The 19,030-nt window shown below is 49.0% G+C and overlaps 2 protein-coding genes across 4 annotated transcripts in view; one reads left to right on the top strand and one right to left on the bottom strand.

Annotated features, from left to right (window-relative positions):
• Positions 1-16,609, bottom strand: part of LOC108571741 (U7 snRNA-associated Sm-like protein LSm11) — a 16,740-nt gene extending 131 nt beyond the window's left edge. Inside the window, exons 1-5 of the mRNA XM_017933854.1 lie at positions 16,430-16,609; positions 16,286-16,349; positions 7,900-8,036; positions 3,200-3,338; positions 2-66 (exon numbers count right to left, since the gene is read on the bottom strand). Coding sequence (XP_017789343.1) covers positions 2-66; positions 3,200-3,338; positions 7,900-8,036; positions 16,286-16,349; positions 16,430-16,609 — 585 coding nt within the window. The remainder of the gene's footprint in view (position 1; positions 67-3,199; positions 3,339-7,899; positions 8,037-16,285; positions 16,350-16,429) is intronic.
• Positions 1-19,030, top strand: part of LOC108571763 (ecdysone-induced protein 74EF) — a 152,641-nt gene that overhangs the window by 21,981 nt on the left and 111,630 nt on the right. For all 3 annotated transcript variants that reach the window (XM_017933888.1, XM_017933889.1, XM_017933887.1), the window contains exons 2-4: positions 17,461-17,753; positions 17,847-18,117; positions 18,197-18,298. In XM_017933888.1, the coding sequence (XP_017789377.1) occupies positions 17,610-17,753; positions 17,847-18,117; positions 18,197-18,298 (517 nt within the window). In that variant the 5' untranslated portion in view covers positions 17,461-17,609. The remainder of the gene's footprint in view (positions 1-17,460; positions 17,754-17,846; positions 18,118-18,196; positions 18,299-19,030) is intronic.

The following is a 19,030-nucleotide window of genomic DNA, read 5'->3' as shown; positions in this document are numbered from 1 at the left end:
CGATCTTCTTCACGACCACTTTGGGCGCGGTGTCTTCTTTCCTGTAGTTCGCGTCACACGGACCACCTAATGGATCGTGAAACAATTTAAAAAGTATCATCTGGAAAATTCCTCTTACCCTCTCTCTCAAGAGAACGTTTACTCTCGATCCTCCAACAACAACAGAAAGAATTAATTAATTATTCGAAATTGAACTTTCTCCATACGACAGAATCAACGATTACGTAGAGCCAGGGGCGGGGGAGAACAAAAAGCAGTGGTTGACGTCACACGGCGTAGAAACCGCGAACGAAAGAAGAGAGAATGTCGATGGGTCACGAGGTAAGTCTCGAAAGGTTGTTTATGTGCTGGCACGTGTCCGCGTGGCTCGAGGGGAAGCAACGAGCAGAAGGGCGTAGGGCGATACGGTTAGGAAAAGGAAGGGAGCAGCGAGGCAAGCACGAGGAGTCGTAGCTGGGACACGTGTACTCGCCAGACATCGATCCTGGAAGTTGCTCTTCAAGGTCGTTCGCGCTGCCACCCTCACCGCCTCGTATCAACGACCTCTCGACCCCTCAGGATATCCTAAAGTACGTCAGTAGGCCAACTAACCCTGAACTCGGTGTACCGCGCGATTACCGTTCTCGGGGGGATACCCTTTTAGACTCTCCAACACTCGACAACACATTCTTACCTTATACATATATATATATATATATGTGTGTGTGTGTGTATATGTATATTTCCTTTCTTCTATTTCATTTTTTTTTCCACCACGCGTTCCCTTCTCCGACGAATTAATTAATCATCCCTCTAGCCTTCGACGTAAAAATTGTCGAATCATTTGGTTGATTTACGACCACCCTGGAATAACTATCGTGATTTTTATCGGAGAGGGGAGGTTTCGGCGATGGAAAAGTTGCTGGGTGATTTCCAGGCGATAGCGGTTTACAGGGAAATCCGTTGCTTTTAAGGTTATCGTGTTTCTCGAAGACTCGCGTGGGAAGGGATCTACCCGTTTGTTAATAGAAACACTGCGTATAATTCGCAGCGGAAGAAACAGTGACCAGCTGTAACGTAGGAGTGTAGAATTGACGTCAAAAAAAATAAGAAAAAATGAAGTGAAAAGTATAAACGATTAAAAGAAATACGACGAAGAGATTAATCCGTCGAGGTACGAACGAAAGATCGGAAAATGAAAAGTCTCGATACACACGGGTATCTGAACGCACGTGCGGCCCGTCGTGCCCACGTGAATGAATGAAAACGTGTGCCGAAGGTTGTAGGGTTGTAGCATGCCGCGGAACGGAAGGAAGAGAGGTGCGAGCAAGAGGAAAACGGGAGTAGTGGGAAGAGAAAGAAGACATCCAAGCGTACGTATACGAACGAACGTGAGAAAGAGAGGGAGAGCCTTATACTCTGGGCTGTTGGCAGACGAAGAGGAAAAAAGGGAAACGAACGACGGCGAAGGAGGCACATGGGCCTTGTATCGAACGTAGCAACCACTATGTGTAGTCAAGGTCGGTCTTTGCCCGTAGCGTAAAGGGGCGTCCTCAGGATGTATCCCTCTCGCGACGATACAACGACCCCTCTTCTCTCTTTACAACATGTTCTTCTCTCTTTCGGTGTAAATAAACCTGACTGTTCTCTATGATACGCGCGCGATTCTCATTGCACCGGGGGAAGATACCTGTGTTCGTTTCATCGAGACACTCACTGCGTCTGTGTATTATTAACGCGAGGAGAAATGTATAATTATCCGGAAAACGTATCTGTCCAAGATGTGTGAACGCACACTGGAGCATTATTATTAGGTCGAGGATCGATATTGGAATTGAACCGTGGTGAAATATTTCAATTCCGCGATTTGAACGTATTGTGTTATGGTAGTGTTAGTGGCTGGTATGCGTACGTATATAGAGACGTTGATCGAGGGGATACGAAGCGGCGTGAAAAGTGGCAGCATGCTTCCATTCGTGCATCAATTAGCCGTGGTAAATAGGAAGACGCGCGAACGTCGTTCCATTGACACGGCCAGTAGTAGGAGTCATTCATGGTCAGACGAGCGTAGGAAGGACTAAATTGGATTCCCCGTGGATGCTCGTGGAGCACACGCGACCGTGTTACTACGCCTATTGATACGACGCGTTGAAATTCTGGACGTGACACGGTGCAACGCGTCCATTATGTATAATTTAAAAATTTCCATGATCATTCGTGCGTTATATTATATTGTGTGTGAGTATGATGGAAACGTTCCTCGAGGACGATCAAATGGTTACTGCGTTGTTGGTTTTTCAAATTAATGTTGAAAATCATGTAACCCTGAATGACGCGAGTTGCTCGAACCGGTATCGTTCGTGTTCGATAGAATACGTGTACGGAGAATACGTACGATTGATTTGTTTAAAGAAAGAAATCAGTAAGCGAAGAAGGATGTTGAAGGCAAATATTTAATTTTTTCGTGAATTAGAAAGTTGAGAGATTTTTTTCTATTTGTTCCAACTCGATCGTTCGATTTTTCATCGAACCGACGACATTGTTTAGAATTCCCCGGCAAAGACGATAACCTTGAATGGCTGTCAGAGGTTCAATTTTTTCAGGGCCGTATCGCGCGCACGAGCAAGCGGCCTGTCGCGCTCGAATCACGAGAGAGCCGCGTTACAAATGTCGGAGGTTACCGCTTTCAGCCGCTTTTTATAGACCGTATTAGCATCCCAATGATTTCTGATTCATCCCAGATGCTCGATGCTATTAAAGAGGAAAAATAAACGGACACCGTTGTCGAATTTAATACCACCGATTTCGAGTTCATCGCCACTAGGCGAATTTACGACACGGTATATTTCCACAATCGGCACTCGAACCATATCTTCGGTTCATTTTACAGCTGAATTCATTCACAAAATATCACAGATCAATCGTTACAAAGTCCCCTTTTTTCTATTCATCGAGGAATCCTTAAAAACGACTTCTTCTCGCCAAATTAAATTCCTCGTCTGTTCGTCAAAGAATCCTCAAAATATGACTTTTCCCCCCACAAATTAAATTCCTCATTTGTTCATCAAAAAAGAATCCTGAACTCGTCCTTTTTTCTGTCCACCAAAGACTCCTCAAAAATGACTTTTCCTCCCCAAAATCAAATTTCTCACCTGACCGATAAATCATCCATTCGAAAGATCGTGAAAAAACGAAGGAAAAAAAGATGCAAAGAAATTACCAAGAGCAGGTGCTTTCCTCTTGACTTTACGGGTCCAAACCTCGAAGCAGTCCTCGAGCGCGAGGTTCCAGTGCTTGTCGAAGGCGGCCACGTATGCCTCCACGTGTCCCCTTATGCCGCGCGCGTTCCTGGTGTAGACCTTCGGCACAAAGGACGAACGATTATTCCTTTTAAATCGTGGCGAGTCTCGTGTTACCTGGCCGCCTCTCGTCGCCTCTCGTCTCGACGGTTCAACCGTTCCAGGTAATGCCGCCTTCTCGCGAAACGGACAAAGAGGGATATATACATATACTACACTACACTACACGCCTTAGCCGGGGCACACGCGTTCTACTCTCTTTTCCTCCCTCGAAAAATAAGCGCACGGAACGTAGCGCGCATCTCGATTCCCCAACCTATTCCAGATCGTACGTGTCTGTACTTACAATCAAGAGGATACCACACGTGTGTAAACTCTGGTGGCTCTAGCTGCAGAGGTGGTATCCGTTGATCGATGGTTGTGCACGGAGAACGGAGAGAGAGGGAAAAAAAAGAAGTGTAATTTTTTGCACGCACCGCCGCAGTGACACATGCATAATTTGTACGGTCTAATTGTACGGTTTTTTTACAGAGGTAAAGAACGGGAGAAAGGAGACCATTAATGCGGCAATTACGACAAATTGCTCGTGGCTGCCGGCGACAAATACCAAATGTTGTCCTCTTTTCCGACAATATTTTCAAGTCACTCCTGATTCGGTTTATTGAATTATTAAATCTCGGAAACAGAATTACCGGTATCGTTGGGAAGTGCGAGCTTTAAGCATTGTCTACGAGATACGTATCTCGATCTCGGAGGAAAGAAACTGTTGGAAAGAAAGTTAACCTGACGGATGGGCTCGCGCGAACTACTCCATTTTCCGGGACGATAATTGTATTAATGACAGCTCGCGCGACTGTGTCTACGAGAAAACGAGCCGCGAGCCCGTTGTTTGTCGCGCGTAGATATGCCGCGAGACAAGATAGCAGGCTGATACGCGGAAGTGCAGGCCGTGGCAAGGCCCCCTTCAATGCCTTTCGCACTGATATATACCCGGGCTTTGTCGCAATGAAAACTAATTGCGTGACTCCGACTCTGACTCGCTCCTCCCTTCCCTCGACCGTTGTTTCTCCCTCTCTTTCGCGTATCCATCCGATGCTCAGTACCGTTTCTAGCTGGTCCCTCTTCACAAATTGATCGATCTTTCATCGTTTCCATGTGCATTCATAAATTCACGTCCTTCGAGATTAGTCATTTTTCCTCCAATTTTTCTGCATTTCTTTCGTGCAAATGCTTCCGCATTTTTTCGCAATTTTTTCTTCCTTTTTTCTGTGCTTGCAATTTTTCGGATTTTGACGTTCTCCTGGAAATTCGTCGGAAGTAGTATGATGGAGAGAGAGAGAGAGAGAGAGAGAGAGAGTGAGAGAGAGGTAATGGTAACCGGCGAGCGACACTCGAAACGGCCGATCAAGAATTCGAAGCGCAGCAGCGCGATACCTTTCTTTCGCCGCTCGTCATTGACTCTGTGCACGTGTCCCGTACGTGCTTGAAACGCCATTGAGAAGAGGGACGTCGGGGCATAGCTAGCTAGAATCGATTCTAGGAGTCCTCAAGATTCCTTGGAGGTATATCCTTGCTGGTCCAGCGGGGCAGGCAGGCAGGCAGGATCCGTCGATTAACCGCGAAGGACGACCGCCGCTTGCTTCTCCCGTTCGTAGATTCGCTTTAATCGTTGGTCCAAGGATCGATCGATCGTACTTGTCACCGTTTAAACGAAAACATCGAATGTCACGGCATCGATCCTGCCAGCTGGAATAAATAAAAAATCATTCTAGCCTGAACCCCAAGGTTCCGTTTCAGTTACACCAGAAAATTTACATCTTCTTGGTAAAATTTCATTTGAATTCCAATTCTTCCATGTGTACGCGTATGTCACCTATGTGAACCTATAAGAAATTGCAAGATTGAAATTCCACGAAAACAATGGTAATGTAGCATAGGTAATTGCCAGACAATCCATAACTATACGAAGAGTAATAAAGGAATAGAAATCGCGTAATGATCGTCCTCGCAGCGAATCATATTCGTCAACCATCGTTCTTTTTATCTCTCTCTTCACGCACATATAATACACACACGCACACGCGCGCGATCTCCGTTACGTAACCAGTCATTAATACGCGGTATTACGTAGGAATGCGTGAAAAATGACGCATAGAGGAGAGGCGAAAGATGGGACTGGTCGGCGGCATCAAGGAGAAAAGAGGCGACAACTTTCTTCGGCGATTTGAGAAGGTAGTCGAAGGCTAACGGTAATCGATCGGTGATTTGCGATTAAAATCTTCTTTTTCCGGATGCAAGCACATCCGAAGGTTAGAGATTAGGATCTGTTCCCAAGGACACGGTGGTTTTTCAAACTATAAACGCACAACGCGAGGGAGTCAGACACTTTGCAGATAGACAGACAGATGGATAGATGTAGAAAGGGAGTGGACAATCTCTCTGATAGCACGACGAACGAGTGACGTGATCGTTGGAATGAAAGTTAATGAAAGTAATTAATCGAGAAACACGTTCCCGCCTCTTATTAAAAGATCCGAAAGGAGTTTAATTAGGAACTCGATTCCGCTCGTTGAGAATATATCGAATATAGACTGGCGCTTCCGCAGGAAGATCAATTGCATCAATTTAACGATTAACTTCTTTTTCTTTTCGCTTGATATCCGTTCGGGAACCACCCGTTCTCCTGTACCACTGCCGCTGCCGCGTTTTAAACCTTCGCTTGCAACGACTAATAATCGAGTTAAACGAGACTATTGCGGAGTATGAATTTCTGTGAACACTGTTACGCCATTTCGACAAAGAGAAAAGTTCTATGGATACTTGGATAGTTGTTCGTTCGTGAAAGAAATGACAAATCTTGTAATTTGTCTAGCGCGAACGGCACAAAGTGGTATTTTTATTCCTCCAGCCTGGACGCTGTTTCATTTCGGGAAATGCGCGTTGTTTGTCGCAACGCTTCCTGCTTCGGATCAGAAATCCCGTTTCTCTCCCGCGTTCGGTCAAAACGCGCCGCTAATTATGGAAGTAGGAAGCAGCAACGCGGACTCGACTGCTCGCCTCGGTGGCAGGAAGTGAATTTTTCCTACTTTCGAGACGTTCGAGACGTTCGAGACGTTCGATTCGTCGGTGGGACGAGCCTGGCCTAGCTCTAGCTAGCGATTTCTCTTCGTTTATAACGCGGCGTGTACCGGAGGAAGAAAAATCAAACACAAAGACCTTGCCCGTTGATTTATTTTCCGGCCGCGAGAAAAATGGCTCGCGCGATCCTTGTCTTCGGGGACTGATACGATCCAGAAACGTCTTCACGTGATTCCATCGGATCGTAGTCGACGTCGTCTCTTCTGACTCACACGCGATATTCAGTTTCCCCGTGGCTACACGAAGAATGCCGCGTACGGTTGGCCAAGATTAAAAACCTTTGATACGCAAGCGCGTCCTCGCTTTCTGCTTGCGTAACCGGACAGATAAAATGCTGGACTTTTCATTAACGGTGCAACATTGTCGTTACCAGAGAGTTGCCGACTAGCCTTGACGTTGCATTAATGCAGATAAACCTTGTGTAACTTGTTAATGAAATACCGATACGAAATTGTCACTTGGTTCCGGGAAATTCGAAAGAGCTAAAGGGGGGGGGGGGCGAATTGAATCGCGTTACGATAGGGGAAGTGACGTTAAATAGTTAATCGAGTCAGAGAGCAGATCACCAATTCTTCGCCATACGAATGTTTAAGTAAAATTATTTCTAGGTCAGTTTTAAAACATTTCAAACATCCGGTTTGCAACCTTTTTTTTATAGCAAAATGACCTCCGAGTGCACAAAGGATTAGCAAATACGAAACTCTGCTTAACCACCGGTGAAAGTTGCTCGAACACTTGATGTTTCACCGACAAAAGTACACCGGTCCCTCGATTACGCGAACGAAGAAAAGCGAGCAATTGCATTACGGTAGCTCGTTGATCTTAGAGAATTGCAATCAACCCAGATGAATTTCCTCTCGATTCCTCCGAAGCACGAAGGGTGAAAGAGCGGCGTTTGGTTGAGTGGCCCTTTCCGAAATGGGTTATACGGTGCGCGACCTTGTCATTTTCGAGCGTGTCCCCTATGAGGAAAAGGGGAAGATCAGGGGCGTAAACAGGAGAAGAAGGGCCCAGGCTTGTGTGTCTCCATGGAGACGAGTGTTGACCCGAACCGTTTCCTCCCTCTTGGCCTTACCTTTCGACCGTTTCCACAGCCCTCCTTTACCTTCGAAGGGCTCGCGCACGTGTCTCCGGCGAGCGAAAGTGTGTCAGCCGCGTGTGCGTGCGCTCACAATGCCAGGGGTCAGGAAGAAATGGTAGGCGTGGGTGTTTACAGTGCCGCTTTCAGGACTACCCTCGAATTTCCATCCGAGTCGTAGATATTCGCCCACACCATTGTCCCATTTTCAATCTTTTCCCTTTTCTTCCTCGTTCTTTCCCTTTTTCTTTCTTTTTTTTCTTTTTTGCCACTCTGTTCTTTGTTTCAGTTCCCTCTCTCTTTTTTCATTGTAATAGCTGTAATTTTTCTTACTTTCTTCCTTTCCTGTTTCCTTTGGAAAATTAAATCGTTCGCCGAGTGTTGAAGTGTTGGAAGTTGACCTACCTTAACGCGAGCGCGGTTTTCCATGCATCCGTGTAGCATTCCTAACGGGCCCAGGGTCCTTTGCATTTTCGCGAGGACGTTCTTTCCCTCTGTACTCCACTCCTCTCTCCCTGGCCTCCTCTTGCCGGCTACTGGCTCTGCACACCACAAAAAGACCTCTGACTCGAAAGCTGTGTACTCGAGATGAACACCAAAGGACAATGAAAATTTCACTTTTAACCGTGTGTTGTCCTGACAAATTTCTCACTACGACGACAAAATGAAAGAAAAGAGGAAAAAGGACAAGCTATTTCTCTACAACTATTGTACATCGTCCATCGATCAAGTTGAAAACGAATTAAGCGGAGCAACAATAGTGGAAAAGCGACGTGTGTGTTAGAGGGGTAAATTCAGCGAAGAAACGAGATGGTTATCAGGCTAACGAGCGTACGCGTTATCCTAACCGATTTTTCCCAGCCGCTCATAACGGCGTGCTAATAAGAATTTATGCTTCTCTCGCGGCTCGTCGGTTCGCCGACAAATCATCGTTCATCCTTGTACCCTAGCCGCGTACAGAGCACCGTGCATGCCGATACCATCGTGTGCTTCTCTCTAGTTGTCCACATTTTTTGCTCCTTTTTCGCCGGCGCATAGTGTGTATACTAGAGGAGAGATAGAAAGAAAGAGATAAACGACATTACGCATATACGACGAGGACGACATGGTCGAAGACACGGGCATGGCGGACAGTTGATTAAGAAAAATCGAATTTGTATGCGAGCTACGCGAACCGAATCGCACGAACGGAATATCCTCTCTCGCGGGAGAGAGTCAGATAGAACCTTCTTCCTTCTATCGATAAAACGGACCGCGACCGCCTTGATGTAAGTAAAGAGATCGAGGGAGAAAGAAGAGAAACAGGATACATGGTGTAGGTTCCTCGGGCAAGCGACAGTTATTTATGGCAATAAATATTTGATTACGATAAATTACGTATACTACCCTGAAGCAACGTAAAAACATACTATCCCCCCGTAATTTCCCCTACTCTCGCTGCGTTCGATGTTTCGTTTAACTATTCGTAACGGCGAAAGTATTCACCGTGCATGACCGGTTACCTGCCTGCCTGCCTGTCTCTCTGCGAGAGAGAGAGAGAGAGAGAGAGAGAGAGAGAGAGAGAGAGAGAGAGAGAGAATATCATCGCGTGTTTCCGTAAAAACGATTTCGGTTCAGGGGGAATCGTTAGGAGTGATAGAGATTGCGACGGTAGAAGGGGTAGGTTCGCGAGAAGGTAGGTTCGGCACTGGCGGCGTGGCGCGGAAAGAGGAACGCCGCAGAGTTACGTAAAGGCTGGCTGGCTTGGCTATACGCTTGCACACGAGTGCACTTATTTCACTTGTGTGCTCGCCAACTTACACATGCCAAACCTATCTCTCTCTCTCTCTCTCTCTCGGCGTTACAGGCGCGTGTATACTTCTCGCGTGTTCGATTCTACAGGTATAGGAGAAGTGAGCGCGAAAAGAGCGGCGCGCTTGGTTGGAGTGGCGATCGTCGGAGGTGCACTCGCGAGATCGACGCTGCCAATTGGCTTTCTCCGATAACTTTCATCCACCTTAAAGCAATACACACGACGCGCGCGCTTTGCCTCCCCGCTGTATAGCCAGTGTGTCGCTTCTTTTCCACCTTTCTTTATTCCTTTCCGCGTACAGGCAGCACGCGTGCGCGCCACTTTCACTATCGTCGCGATCCAATTCCACCTCGCCGAGGCGCGACTCCTAGCCTCTCTCTAACGTGTTCTCAGGGAGAGTCGGCAGGATTTTTCCGAGTCGTCGTGTATAGACACTCTGTATACTTCTACACCTCTACCTATGCGTCGTTGGATGATGCTGATGCTGGTGCGTGTTCGGTTCGGCTCGAGTCGCGCGCGTTGTTGGGCGATTTCTAAAAATAAAAAGTCGGGAGAAGAAGAAGCGAACGGAAGGAAGGAGTAAAGGAGAACACCGTAGAGTGTGTTGTATATACATACGTCGGTGGGTAGGCTAATGTTGGCCCGATTGGTAAAAATACGTACTACACCGTGACTACCGATCGTGTTTTATGTAGATGGTCTCGGGATGGAAGGCGTGGTGAAATTAGAAATTGCCTCGTTCACGGTACCGCGCGTGGCTAATCGCTTTAGGGGCCTTCGGCTTCTTTCTTCGCAACGCCGGCTGTTCGAAGAGAGAGAGAAAAAACGAAAAAATTCGCGACTGTTTCGAATTTCCCGCGCAAACTGAATTCGATCAAACAGAACTGTTCCAAGTTGCACGCTCGTAAAGCCTATTATCGAAATTACGCCAGAAGCGTCTCTCCGGCTTGAACGACGATGCATCTGGCCGATATGAACGAAAGCTTGGGGAATATTTACTCGAGGCACGGAAGGGTCGCGTCCGTGTTTACGATAGTCGCTTTCCACTGTCGGCTCTCTGGTTCTCCACGCGAGAAAGGATGCAATCGGGCCGAACGATCTCGCGCGCGCGCGAGCGCTCGAGAAAGGCGCGGGAGAAAGAGGAGAGAGGAACAGAGTAGAGTGGAGAAAGGAGGCACAGAGAAGGAGGACGCAAAACGCTTCGTCCACCTCTAACGTGCCATTATTTTTTTCCCTCCTATCCTTTCAACCGCGCACACACACAGAGAGAGAGAGAGAGAGAGAGAGCTTTTTTTCGATCTTTAGTTATACACCGGCGGCGCGGTGCAGATAACGCGCGCCGCTTCGAGAGCGTTCACGTGCGTGAACCGCGGAGGGAACCGTTAGCTCTGCAACTGCGTCGAGAAGGAGCGCGCGCGAAACCGCCGCGGTACATTATCTTCTTGTAGCCGTTGCCTTCGCCTCGACATTCTGAAAAATCTCGGAGCATTTTTTGTATTCGAACCTCTCGGTTCCTCGAAACGTAACCTCTAAACAGAAACGATAACACAAACCAGCTCTGATTCACCGGAGAGAAATTCCTCGTATCAATTGTAATCTCCAATTTTTCTCTTCTTTTCTCTTTTTTCGAATCATTTATATCCTCTGCTGCCGTGTGCACGATATATGTGTAAGTTGAAATTCTGGTTGAAGAAATTTCGAGGCGCCATACTCGGTAGTAGGGGAGGAGTATCTCGCGAAAAGGGTGAAAAAACGTTGCGCGGAACCGGCAATTATCGTATCTCCCCTATATCGTGGTCCGCGCCCGTCGACTGGTTCGCGTCCACGCAACATATCTCACGTGTTCACCTGCAAAAATGTTTACCGTGCGTGCGAAGGAGCACTTGGTCCCGAGGTGGAGAGGATCCTATGCAGGTGGGTACGACGGCCCCTGGAGAATGTTGGTGCGCGGGGCAGGTGGGGCGACGCTGTACCCCCCCTCGCGCTTCCTCTCGCGGCCAGGGCAACGAAATATCGCGCGGGGCAGCGGAGGGCTGGTGCTGTGCCCGTGAGCAGCGAAAAGGAGTAGCTCTGCGAGGGCGACAGAGAGAGAGAGAGAAGGCCTGTGCGTTGCGCGCTGAAAGCGTTAGAAAGAGAAAAAGGGAAGAAAACGAAGAGACGAGAAGAGAGGAGGCCGGTACACGAAGAAAGAGGAAGAGTTAGAGAGACGGATAGAGAGGGGAGACACGGTAGCGAAGGCGGAGGAGGAGGAAGAGCCGCGCGCGAGAGTCGCGGAGGGGCGGGGCGGTGTAGAGGCGACGTGGAGGGGGTAGGAGGAGCAGGCCTGGTTGTACCCGCGGATGAGCCCCAGGTTGAGTCGCGCTGGGTTCAACGTCCTGGCGGGCAGCGCACCCGAGAGCCGAGGCAGGCAGCCGAGCAGCCACCAGACCTAACGCACACTTACACACGCGTACATGTGGCTAGTATGTACACGTAGAAAGAGAGGCGAATACTCGCGCACGCGACACGTACCTACGCTCCACCGAGTTGCACGTGCGCGCACGCGCTCTCCTACACAACCAGCCAGTTTTTTCGTTTGTGTATGTACCGCGCGCGGGGAGGCGAACGTGTGTATGTGTGTATAGAGGAACGCACACGGGGAAAGACCGCCGGCCGGCTGGCTTGTTCGCCTCACGAGTTTGCTTTACGCGAACTATCCGTAGGTACTGTTACTTTTGCGACCAGGCCCTTTCGATCCCTTCCCTCCGTCCGCCGCCTCTACCGTTCGCTTTGTTTTCTTCTAAGTAGCGGACAGGTAACCAGTTGAGGAAGATATTGTTACGAATATCGCATAAATTTAGAATGTTCGCCAACTGTATTGCGTCGTATCGTTTACGATTGTAGGAATAATTGCAAACGGGTGTCGTCTATGGCCGCGCGATAAGACGTCGATAAAACGGAGCGTCGTAAGCAATCGTTTTTAGGTTAGGTTACCCATTAATATACGGACGAATCGAGAGAGAAGATTCAGGGATGTTTCCTACCGGTTTCAAGGGAATTGTCTGGTTTCGTTGTCGTGGGAAATCGCGAGTGATCCGCAGGAAAGTCCATGGACGGAGGCTCGGTGAGGTTCCAGAGGAAAGGAGAAATCACTTTTACCCCAGAAGCGAACGAGCACACGGGCAACGTGCGGCGCGGTTAGAGAAAAAAGTAGATCGGCATCGTTGAATTCAGCAATCGTTCTCAACGATGCCCCGCGTGTGTGTACGATATGCATCTAGGAAGTCCGCCGCATTCCTTTCGACGACGCTGCTCGCGGTATCGTCGTTGCGCGATTACCCGCCATTTCTTCCAACAGAGAAAATTACCAAATTCCACGTGTGTCATCTTGATCGACAGTTCCTCCCCTCTAAACTCGACTAGGCGTTTCAAAGGGGGACGATTGAGATTTTTCTTCGAAGGACTTTGCCAGCCTCGTTAAATTTCTTCCAGCAACTATACCCACTCTAAATTCTACGAGGGTGAAGAAGCGCTACCGTTTCGGCGTGCTCGATAGTCATCTGTTACGTTGGGATAGGTCGAGGCGGCGGTACGTGCCCACCAACGGCCGAGAGGAATTGGATCGTCCAGTCTACCGGGTGTCGCGCGTCCAACGCCAAACGAAAGTGCTCGAAAACCGTGGAGAGGTATACGCGCCACCTCTCCCCTTCCCTGTGTCCCCCGTTCGTGCGAGGAATTCGAGAATAGCGAGAACGCTTCCGTATCCGATAACGTTCCACCGAGACAAAAAGCGCCGCGATGCGATGCATCGTGCGCTGCGTTCGACGGGATTGCCTCCTCCTCCTCGTATACACGGCCGCGCGGTAGAAAAGAAATCCCTCCCTCTCTCGGTGAGCCGTTTGGTTGTCGCGCGCTCACGCTCACGCCGACGACGGTGGTGGTGGTGTGTGGTGTGGTGTCGCCGAGCGGTGGATGCATATGTCGCGCGCGTATAAATATTGCGCAACACGCGGCGAGAATCGAAGGGAAAACATCGCCGGCACGACGTGTATTCCGTTACTCGGGGCGAACGACTGCCGGATCCTCTCGCGCTGCTGTCCGTCGTCGCCGCTACTTTGCATCGCGTTCCAACCGACCTGGAGGAATCGTGTATGTCCTCGCTGACGTTCCTCGAAATCGTCCACGGTCGATTACCACGGCGACAGAATGTGCAGAAGACGGTTCTCGTGTTCCTGTCTGGAGATGCTTGAATCTACCGTCTTGAAATTTCCCTCGTAGGACACTCACATGGAGGACACTCTGCTGCTGGTATTGTCTCAGGTCGTGTGAAAAGTGATTCTACGGGAAACCGGAAGTTGAAACTGCTGAAACTCGAGCTTTCACCGGTTTTCCCGGAGCAGAGATGGAAGGGATAGCGGCCGCGAACGTGTCGAGGGAGGGACGTCCACTTGTAACGTAACCTATTAGGAAAGGAAAATCAAGGAATCACCGAGGAGCGTTGTAGACACGGCGAGAGACGAGGAACGTTACGCGAGAGGGGCCCCCGGGGCGAATTAAGCGACTATAATAACGTTCGATTACGTTCTACATAAGCGCAATCATGAAAATCACAGTTCCGGCCGAACGTGTTCGGGCGACTCTCCCTGCTCTCTCGTCATCCTCCGTATCTTTCTACCCCTTTTTTCCCCAACCATACGAACTACTTTCTCCGATAAAACCGCCCTATTCGAACTTTTTCTCGCTCGAACTTAACCGTGGTAACTTCGAAGAGGAGAAGCTTCGCACCGTTCTCGCGAGACCAACCGGGCAGAGTTTCGTTCTCGAGTGACACGTGACGGATTGTCGGTGGCTGAAGACGGAGACCGGAAGTCAAAGGACCTCGACGAGGTTACCAGCGTGTAGAATTTTCGGTCTAGAAGACGGTCAGTCCGTCGCGGAGCCTCGGGTTGAGTCCGAGGTCGACGCCCGGGCGCAACAAGTGCTGCATTACGTACGTATACGCCGCTACACCCCACCCCACTCACCCATACAATCCTACCGGTCAGCCCCTCTCCACCCCCTTGGTGGAAGAAGCCCACCCTCTCTCTCTCGCTCTCCCTCGCTCTGTCTCCCTCCCTCCGCCATGCGGCTTTCCACACGCTGTCGCGCGAGAGAGCATCGCCACACGAGAGAGCCCTACACTAACACCAGCAACCTTCACCGGAGAGCATGTACGTGTATACGCGAGCGCGACGATGCCCAGAGAGATGCTCGACGAAGAAAGAGGGAAAAAGAGAGAGACGGTCGAACGCGAGGCGCGAGACGAGCGGCAGAAGTGCGCGCGTGCCTCCTCGCTCGCACACCAGCGACGCCTGTAAATATAAAACTGCACTGGGTCAGGGATCCGTGATTTATCGGCTGCCTCGTGTAATTGGCTGCCGGCCAATAGATACATACCCCCGGGCTACCCGCTGGGACACGAAGGGAACGCGACTAGCTCTGTCTAACCTACGTTAGTACCAACCCCATCTGTCCTTCTTTTTCCCGTGTTTCGCGACGGTGGCTTTCTGTGCCGCGTGTTCCGTGTAGGAGAGATGATGTTTTCACTCGACCCTGTACGGCCCTGGGACCGCGTATTATACACACACCGTGCGCCTGCCGAAATTTCGTTGCCGGGTAACCGCGCCACTTTCACTGAAAATCTAAGCCGACCTCGCTTTGGCACCGTGTCAGAATCACGGTTAAGAAGCGACGTGGGCCTTTGGTCAAGTTTCGTACGAGCACCCTGTGTCTGATGTAATAGGCTTTTCGAGTTGTGGACCCTGACCATCTACGGTGTAACCTTTCTCGCAGATTTTTCTACTCTGTGCAACCAACGAACGTTTTTAGTTTCGACGGTGACGTAAGAATGTCGAGGCATCCATCGGTATGTAGCCGATAAACTAGAAACCCCTTAAATGTACCTATTGGGTACAGAAGAAATATCAACCGATTTCTGTGGAGGTTAGAATAGGAAAGAAAGAGATGGCGCAGTCGATAACCCTGTGAGCGGCAATGTTAGTCGCCTGAAGGCTTCCGCGGTTGCAAAACATTTCGGGAGAGAGACCTTCTGCCGTTGCGGATTCCGCGAGACACGGTTTGCACAATACGTACCCGAGGGAAGGTCTCGGCGAATGCTTCGCGACAACTAGATATGATCCAGCGGTGCACGGTGAGGCACGCGATAAAAGGACAGTCTCAGAGGCAGAAGGAAACAATGAGACCGACCGGGGGCTTCCACAAGTTGACGCACTTTCGCGGAGGTCAAATTCCACGAGACTATGCGCGGCTACGGAGTCATACCGACGACCTTCGTGGTATTTGTCGGATCGTAAATAACGTGTGCCAATATCTCGGATATAGAGTCCACCAGTCGGCGTCGTTTGTTCGCGCTATTAGCGTGAACCGTGTCGAGGGAGGGGGAATCGAAGGAAAAAAAAATACGGCTGAATGATTCATTCGAGAGAATCTCGGGTATATGGAGCGTTCTACCTCGGCAACGACGACTCACGACTTCGACGTAAAAACGAGATTTTTTTTGTTAAGATAGTATTCGAGACGTAGTAAACAGTGTAACTTCTCGTATGCGTTGGCGCGTTCGAACTGTGTAGATTTCGCCTCGGATGTTTCACGAAAGCGAGAAGTTGATACTTTGGTTAAAGGAAAAAAATTCTTTAAGACACGCCAGTATGTTTCTTGGGATGTAAAAGGGACACGAGCCCGTCATAGAGTCTCACGCGACTTCCCCATTCTACTTCCGCGTACGTACACTGTTCGTGTTAGCTAACCGTAAGCATATTGAAATTTGATACCACGTGCGAGTTATCATGAATGAAACTGCGACCTCCCGACAGCGCGAGGGTTTCACACGGTCGCCATCTCTCGTGAAGCATCCAAAGGTTCGCCCGAACAAATGCTACATAACCTCACTCTTCCGGATGACAAAAACACGAGATACGTCACCATGTGGTGCGTCGAGGAATTATTGCAATCGAGCCTTACCTTGATGGGGTAAAAATCGTCTTGAACATTCTCCTTGCTCGCTGCCCACGGTCTTATCTTTTCTCTGAAATAATTAAACAAACATGGGAACAGAGGATTTCAATCGATGGCAAGTTGGCGGCACGCGGTTCGTTTGTTACGCACTTTCGATTTTTCGTCTCTACCGGTTATTACATTTACGAACTTGCAAACGTTGTCGTAAATAGGCGCTTTCGACTTGGAAAGCTTGAGCTTCGTGGAATAGAGAGCTTTTATCGGGTCAAATTTGTCACTTGTCACGTCTAAACTTTCGTCAGACGTCGAGCTGCTTTCGTCGTCTGCCATGTCAAAACTATCGGTTGCTATTTTGCGCGGGAGATTTAAAATTCGTTTTGTAAAAGTTGCAATATTTCTACGTTCGATTAGAAACGGGCTGTAAATCATTCGTGCGTATATCTACTATATGTACGTATATCGTATTTCAAGAAGAAAGGTTCTCGAAGCGATATTTTTACTTCGTTGAATTTCCATTGATTATGTAAAAGAAAGGATATAATAAGGTTTCGTTAGAACGTTCTCTCTTTCTACGCTCGTACACACAGACATTTGATCGGTTGGGTTTTCGACGCAGCGCGTTGCTCCCGATTACATCGGCTGCCGAGCGATATTTGAATAGGTAGAACTAGAGGATGTTAACCTCCTCGCGAACGATAGAAACTTTCTTTCGCGGCTGGAGGATTACGTAAAGACAGCGGCGTGTAGAAGCTGCATAGAAATGCAGCGACTGCGGCGGCGGTGCAAGAGAAGTGAGGTTACGCGCACAGGAAGTGAAACAACCTACAAGCCAGAAAGAAAGTTTTCACTCGATGTTTTCACTTTCATGGAAATGCCAGCGTTACCTGCTCCGTTACACGCTATACCACATGAATTAACTTCTAATTATTGGAATCGATTGGCTTGCATCGACGAGTCCAGTGATCGAGTGAATCGTTTCACTGTTCACGCCGTAATTAAACCTATCGATCGGTATCAATCGACAGATCGCTCTAGCACACGACGGACGTTTACGGAATTAGTTCGCGGGAAACATGTCCGCCTCGTGTAACAAGAGAAAGTAATTTTTAAACGGAACTCTCTAAATATATTCCTTTGCTTGAGAAATCAATTCTACAGCGAATTAAATTTGTTTGTTTCAGGGGAATCGAAGTAGTGCGTAAATTAAGAAGGAGAAATCTGCGTTGCAGAAAAAGAAGGAGGCGAATAGTGGGGACGTTTCAGAGGTGGTTTTGGATGTTAGAAAGCGCGGGGGTGGCTAGAGAGGCCCCGCCGCAGGGTACGGGTCCCGATGCCGGTCCCCGTATCGCAAACCCTTACGCTGACCTCCACCCTCGTGCCCAAGGAGGAGTCAAACATGCCCTTCATAGACGACGAGCTACTCTGGTGCCCTGACAATGACGGCAAAATGGTCGATTTGACGCAATGTCTCCAGGTTGGTGTCCACCATGATGCTTTTCAAATTTGAACAACGCACGAGCGATTTCGCGCGATGACGCGCCATAACCTGGTTTTTTCGTATCGTCAGGAGAGCAGCACAGGGCAATCGGTCGAATTTTCCCCGATGGAATTGAGTGCCCTCGTGGGGACGCCCGCTGCTCCAAATATGCCGGCGGAAGAGGGCGAAGGAATGGCTGGCGTCACAGGGGAGGAACCCTTTGACACGCTAGACACATTCCTTCGAGAGCTGCAAGCTGATTTGGCCGAAGCCAGTCAACCCACGTCTACCACGACTTCCGTAACCCCCTCCTGTAGACGGCAGAGGTACAATATCGCAGCCGCCAACCCTTTGTTAGCAGGTTAGTGTCGCGAGTAGACGAAATTTCAAATCTACGAAAATGGTTAGTTATCATTTGTCGTCTCTTTTATTTGTTATAGAAAAATTAGCAGCTCCTTCGTCGCAAGCGTCTCCAACCTCCATCCCCTACGCAACGAGGGCGGAAATCAAGACGGAAAGTATTCAGCCTGAGACGAGTAAAGGTAGGATGCACAAATTTGCCATAAATTTTGAACTGTCAGTTGAGCAACGACTGTTATTTCACCTGCTTTATCGTGACACGATCATTCGTGAAGTCTACATTACCGACAATAGTTCACGGTTGCAACATTTTCTACTTTATCTACAATGTTTCACCTTTCCCAGCTCTTACCGACGCGTCAGTTTACCATTTCTGTCGGCATAGTAGAAATTTATCGCAGCACTATTCCATCAGAGAGCATGTATCCTGTATCGATATAAACGGTATGCACTTATCGAGTTTTCGACTGAAGCTCGAACCACGCTTGGTATTTAAGCAATGCCGATTCGCTATTCCGAAAGGGAAACCGGCCAAGGCCCCGCGAATCGCGACCAGACATCCGCGTTAGCGATAATTGCGCCTGCGTTCTTGTGCCGACGCAAAAAAAAAAGCAGCCAGCCGTCCGTGTGCGTTATACGTGCACGAACCGGTGCGTACGTATTAGTAGTGGCCCAATTCTTACAATTTACAGCCATGTCGTAACAACACACTACGTGCGTACGCGATTTCGCGATTGCTTCGTGTTAGCCTCGAGACGTACGGAACGTGCAACGACCATCGAGGAAGAAACGCGTATTTGCACGACCTTAAGGCTTATGCGACGCAAATATTATGCCACTTCGCGCGTTAGGTGTCGTGTTCTATAACTCGAAACATACCTGCTGAAGCGACAACGCGACGCCCGCTCGCCTCG

This window comes from Habropoda laboriosa, unplaced genomic scaffold (assembly GCF_001263275.1).
Source record: "Habropoda laboriosa isolate 0110345459 unplaced genomic scaffold, ASM126327v1 scaffold99, whole genome shotgun sequence".
Taxonomy (NCBI): Eukaryota; Metazoa; Arthropoda; class Insecta; order Hymenoptera; family Apidae; genus Habropoda; species Habropoda laboriosa.
The sequence above is the reverse complement of the archived record's forward strand: the minus strand, read 5'-3'. Positions and strand labels throughout refer to the sequence as shown.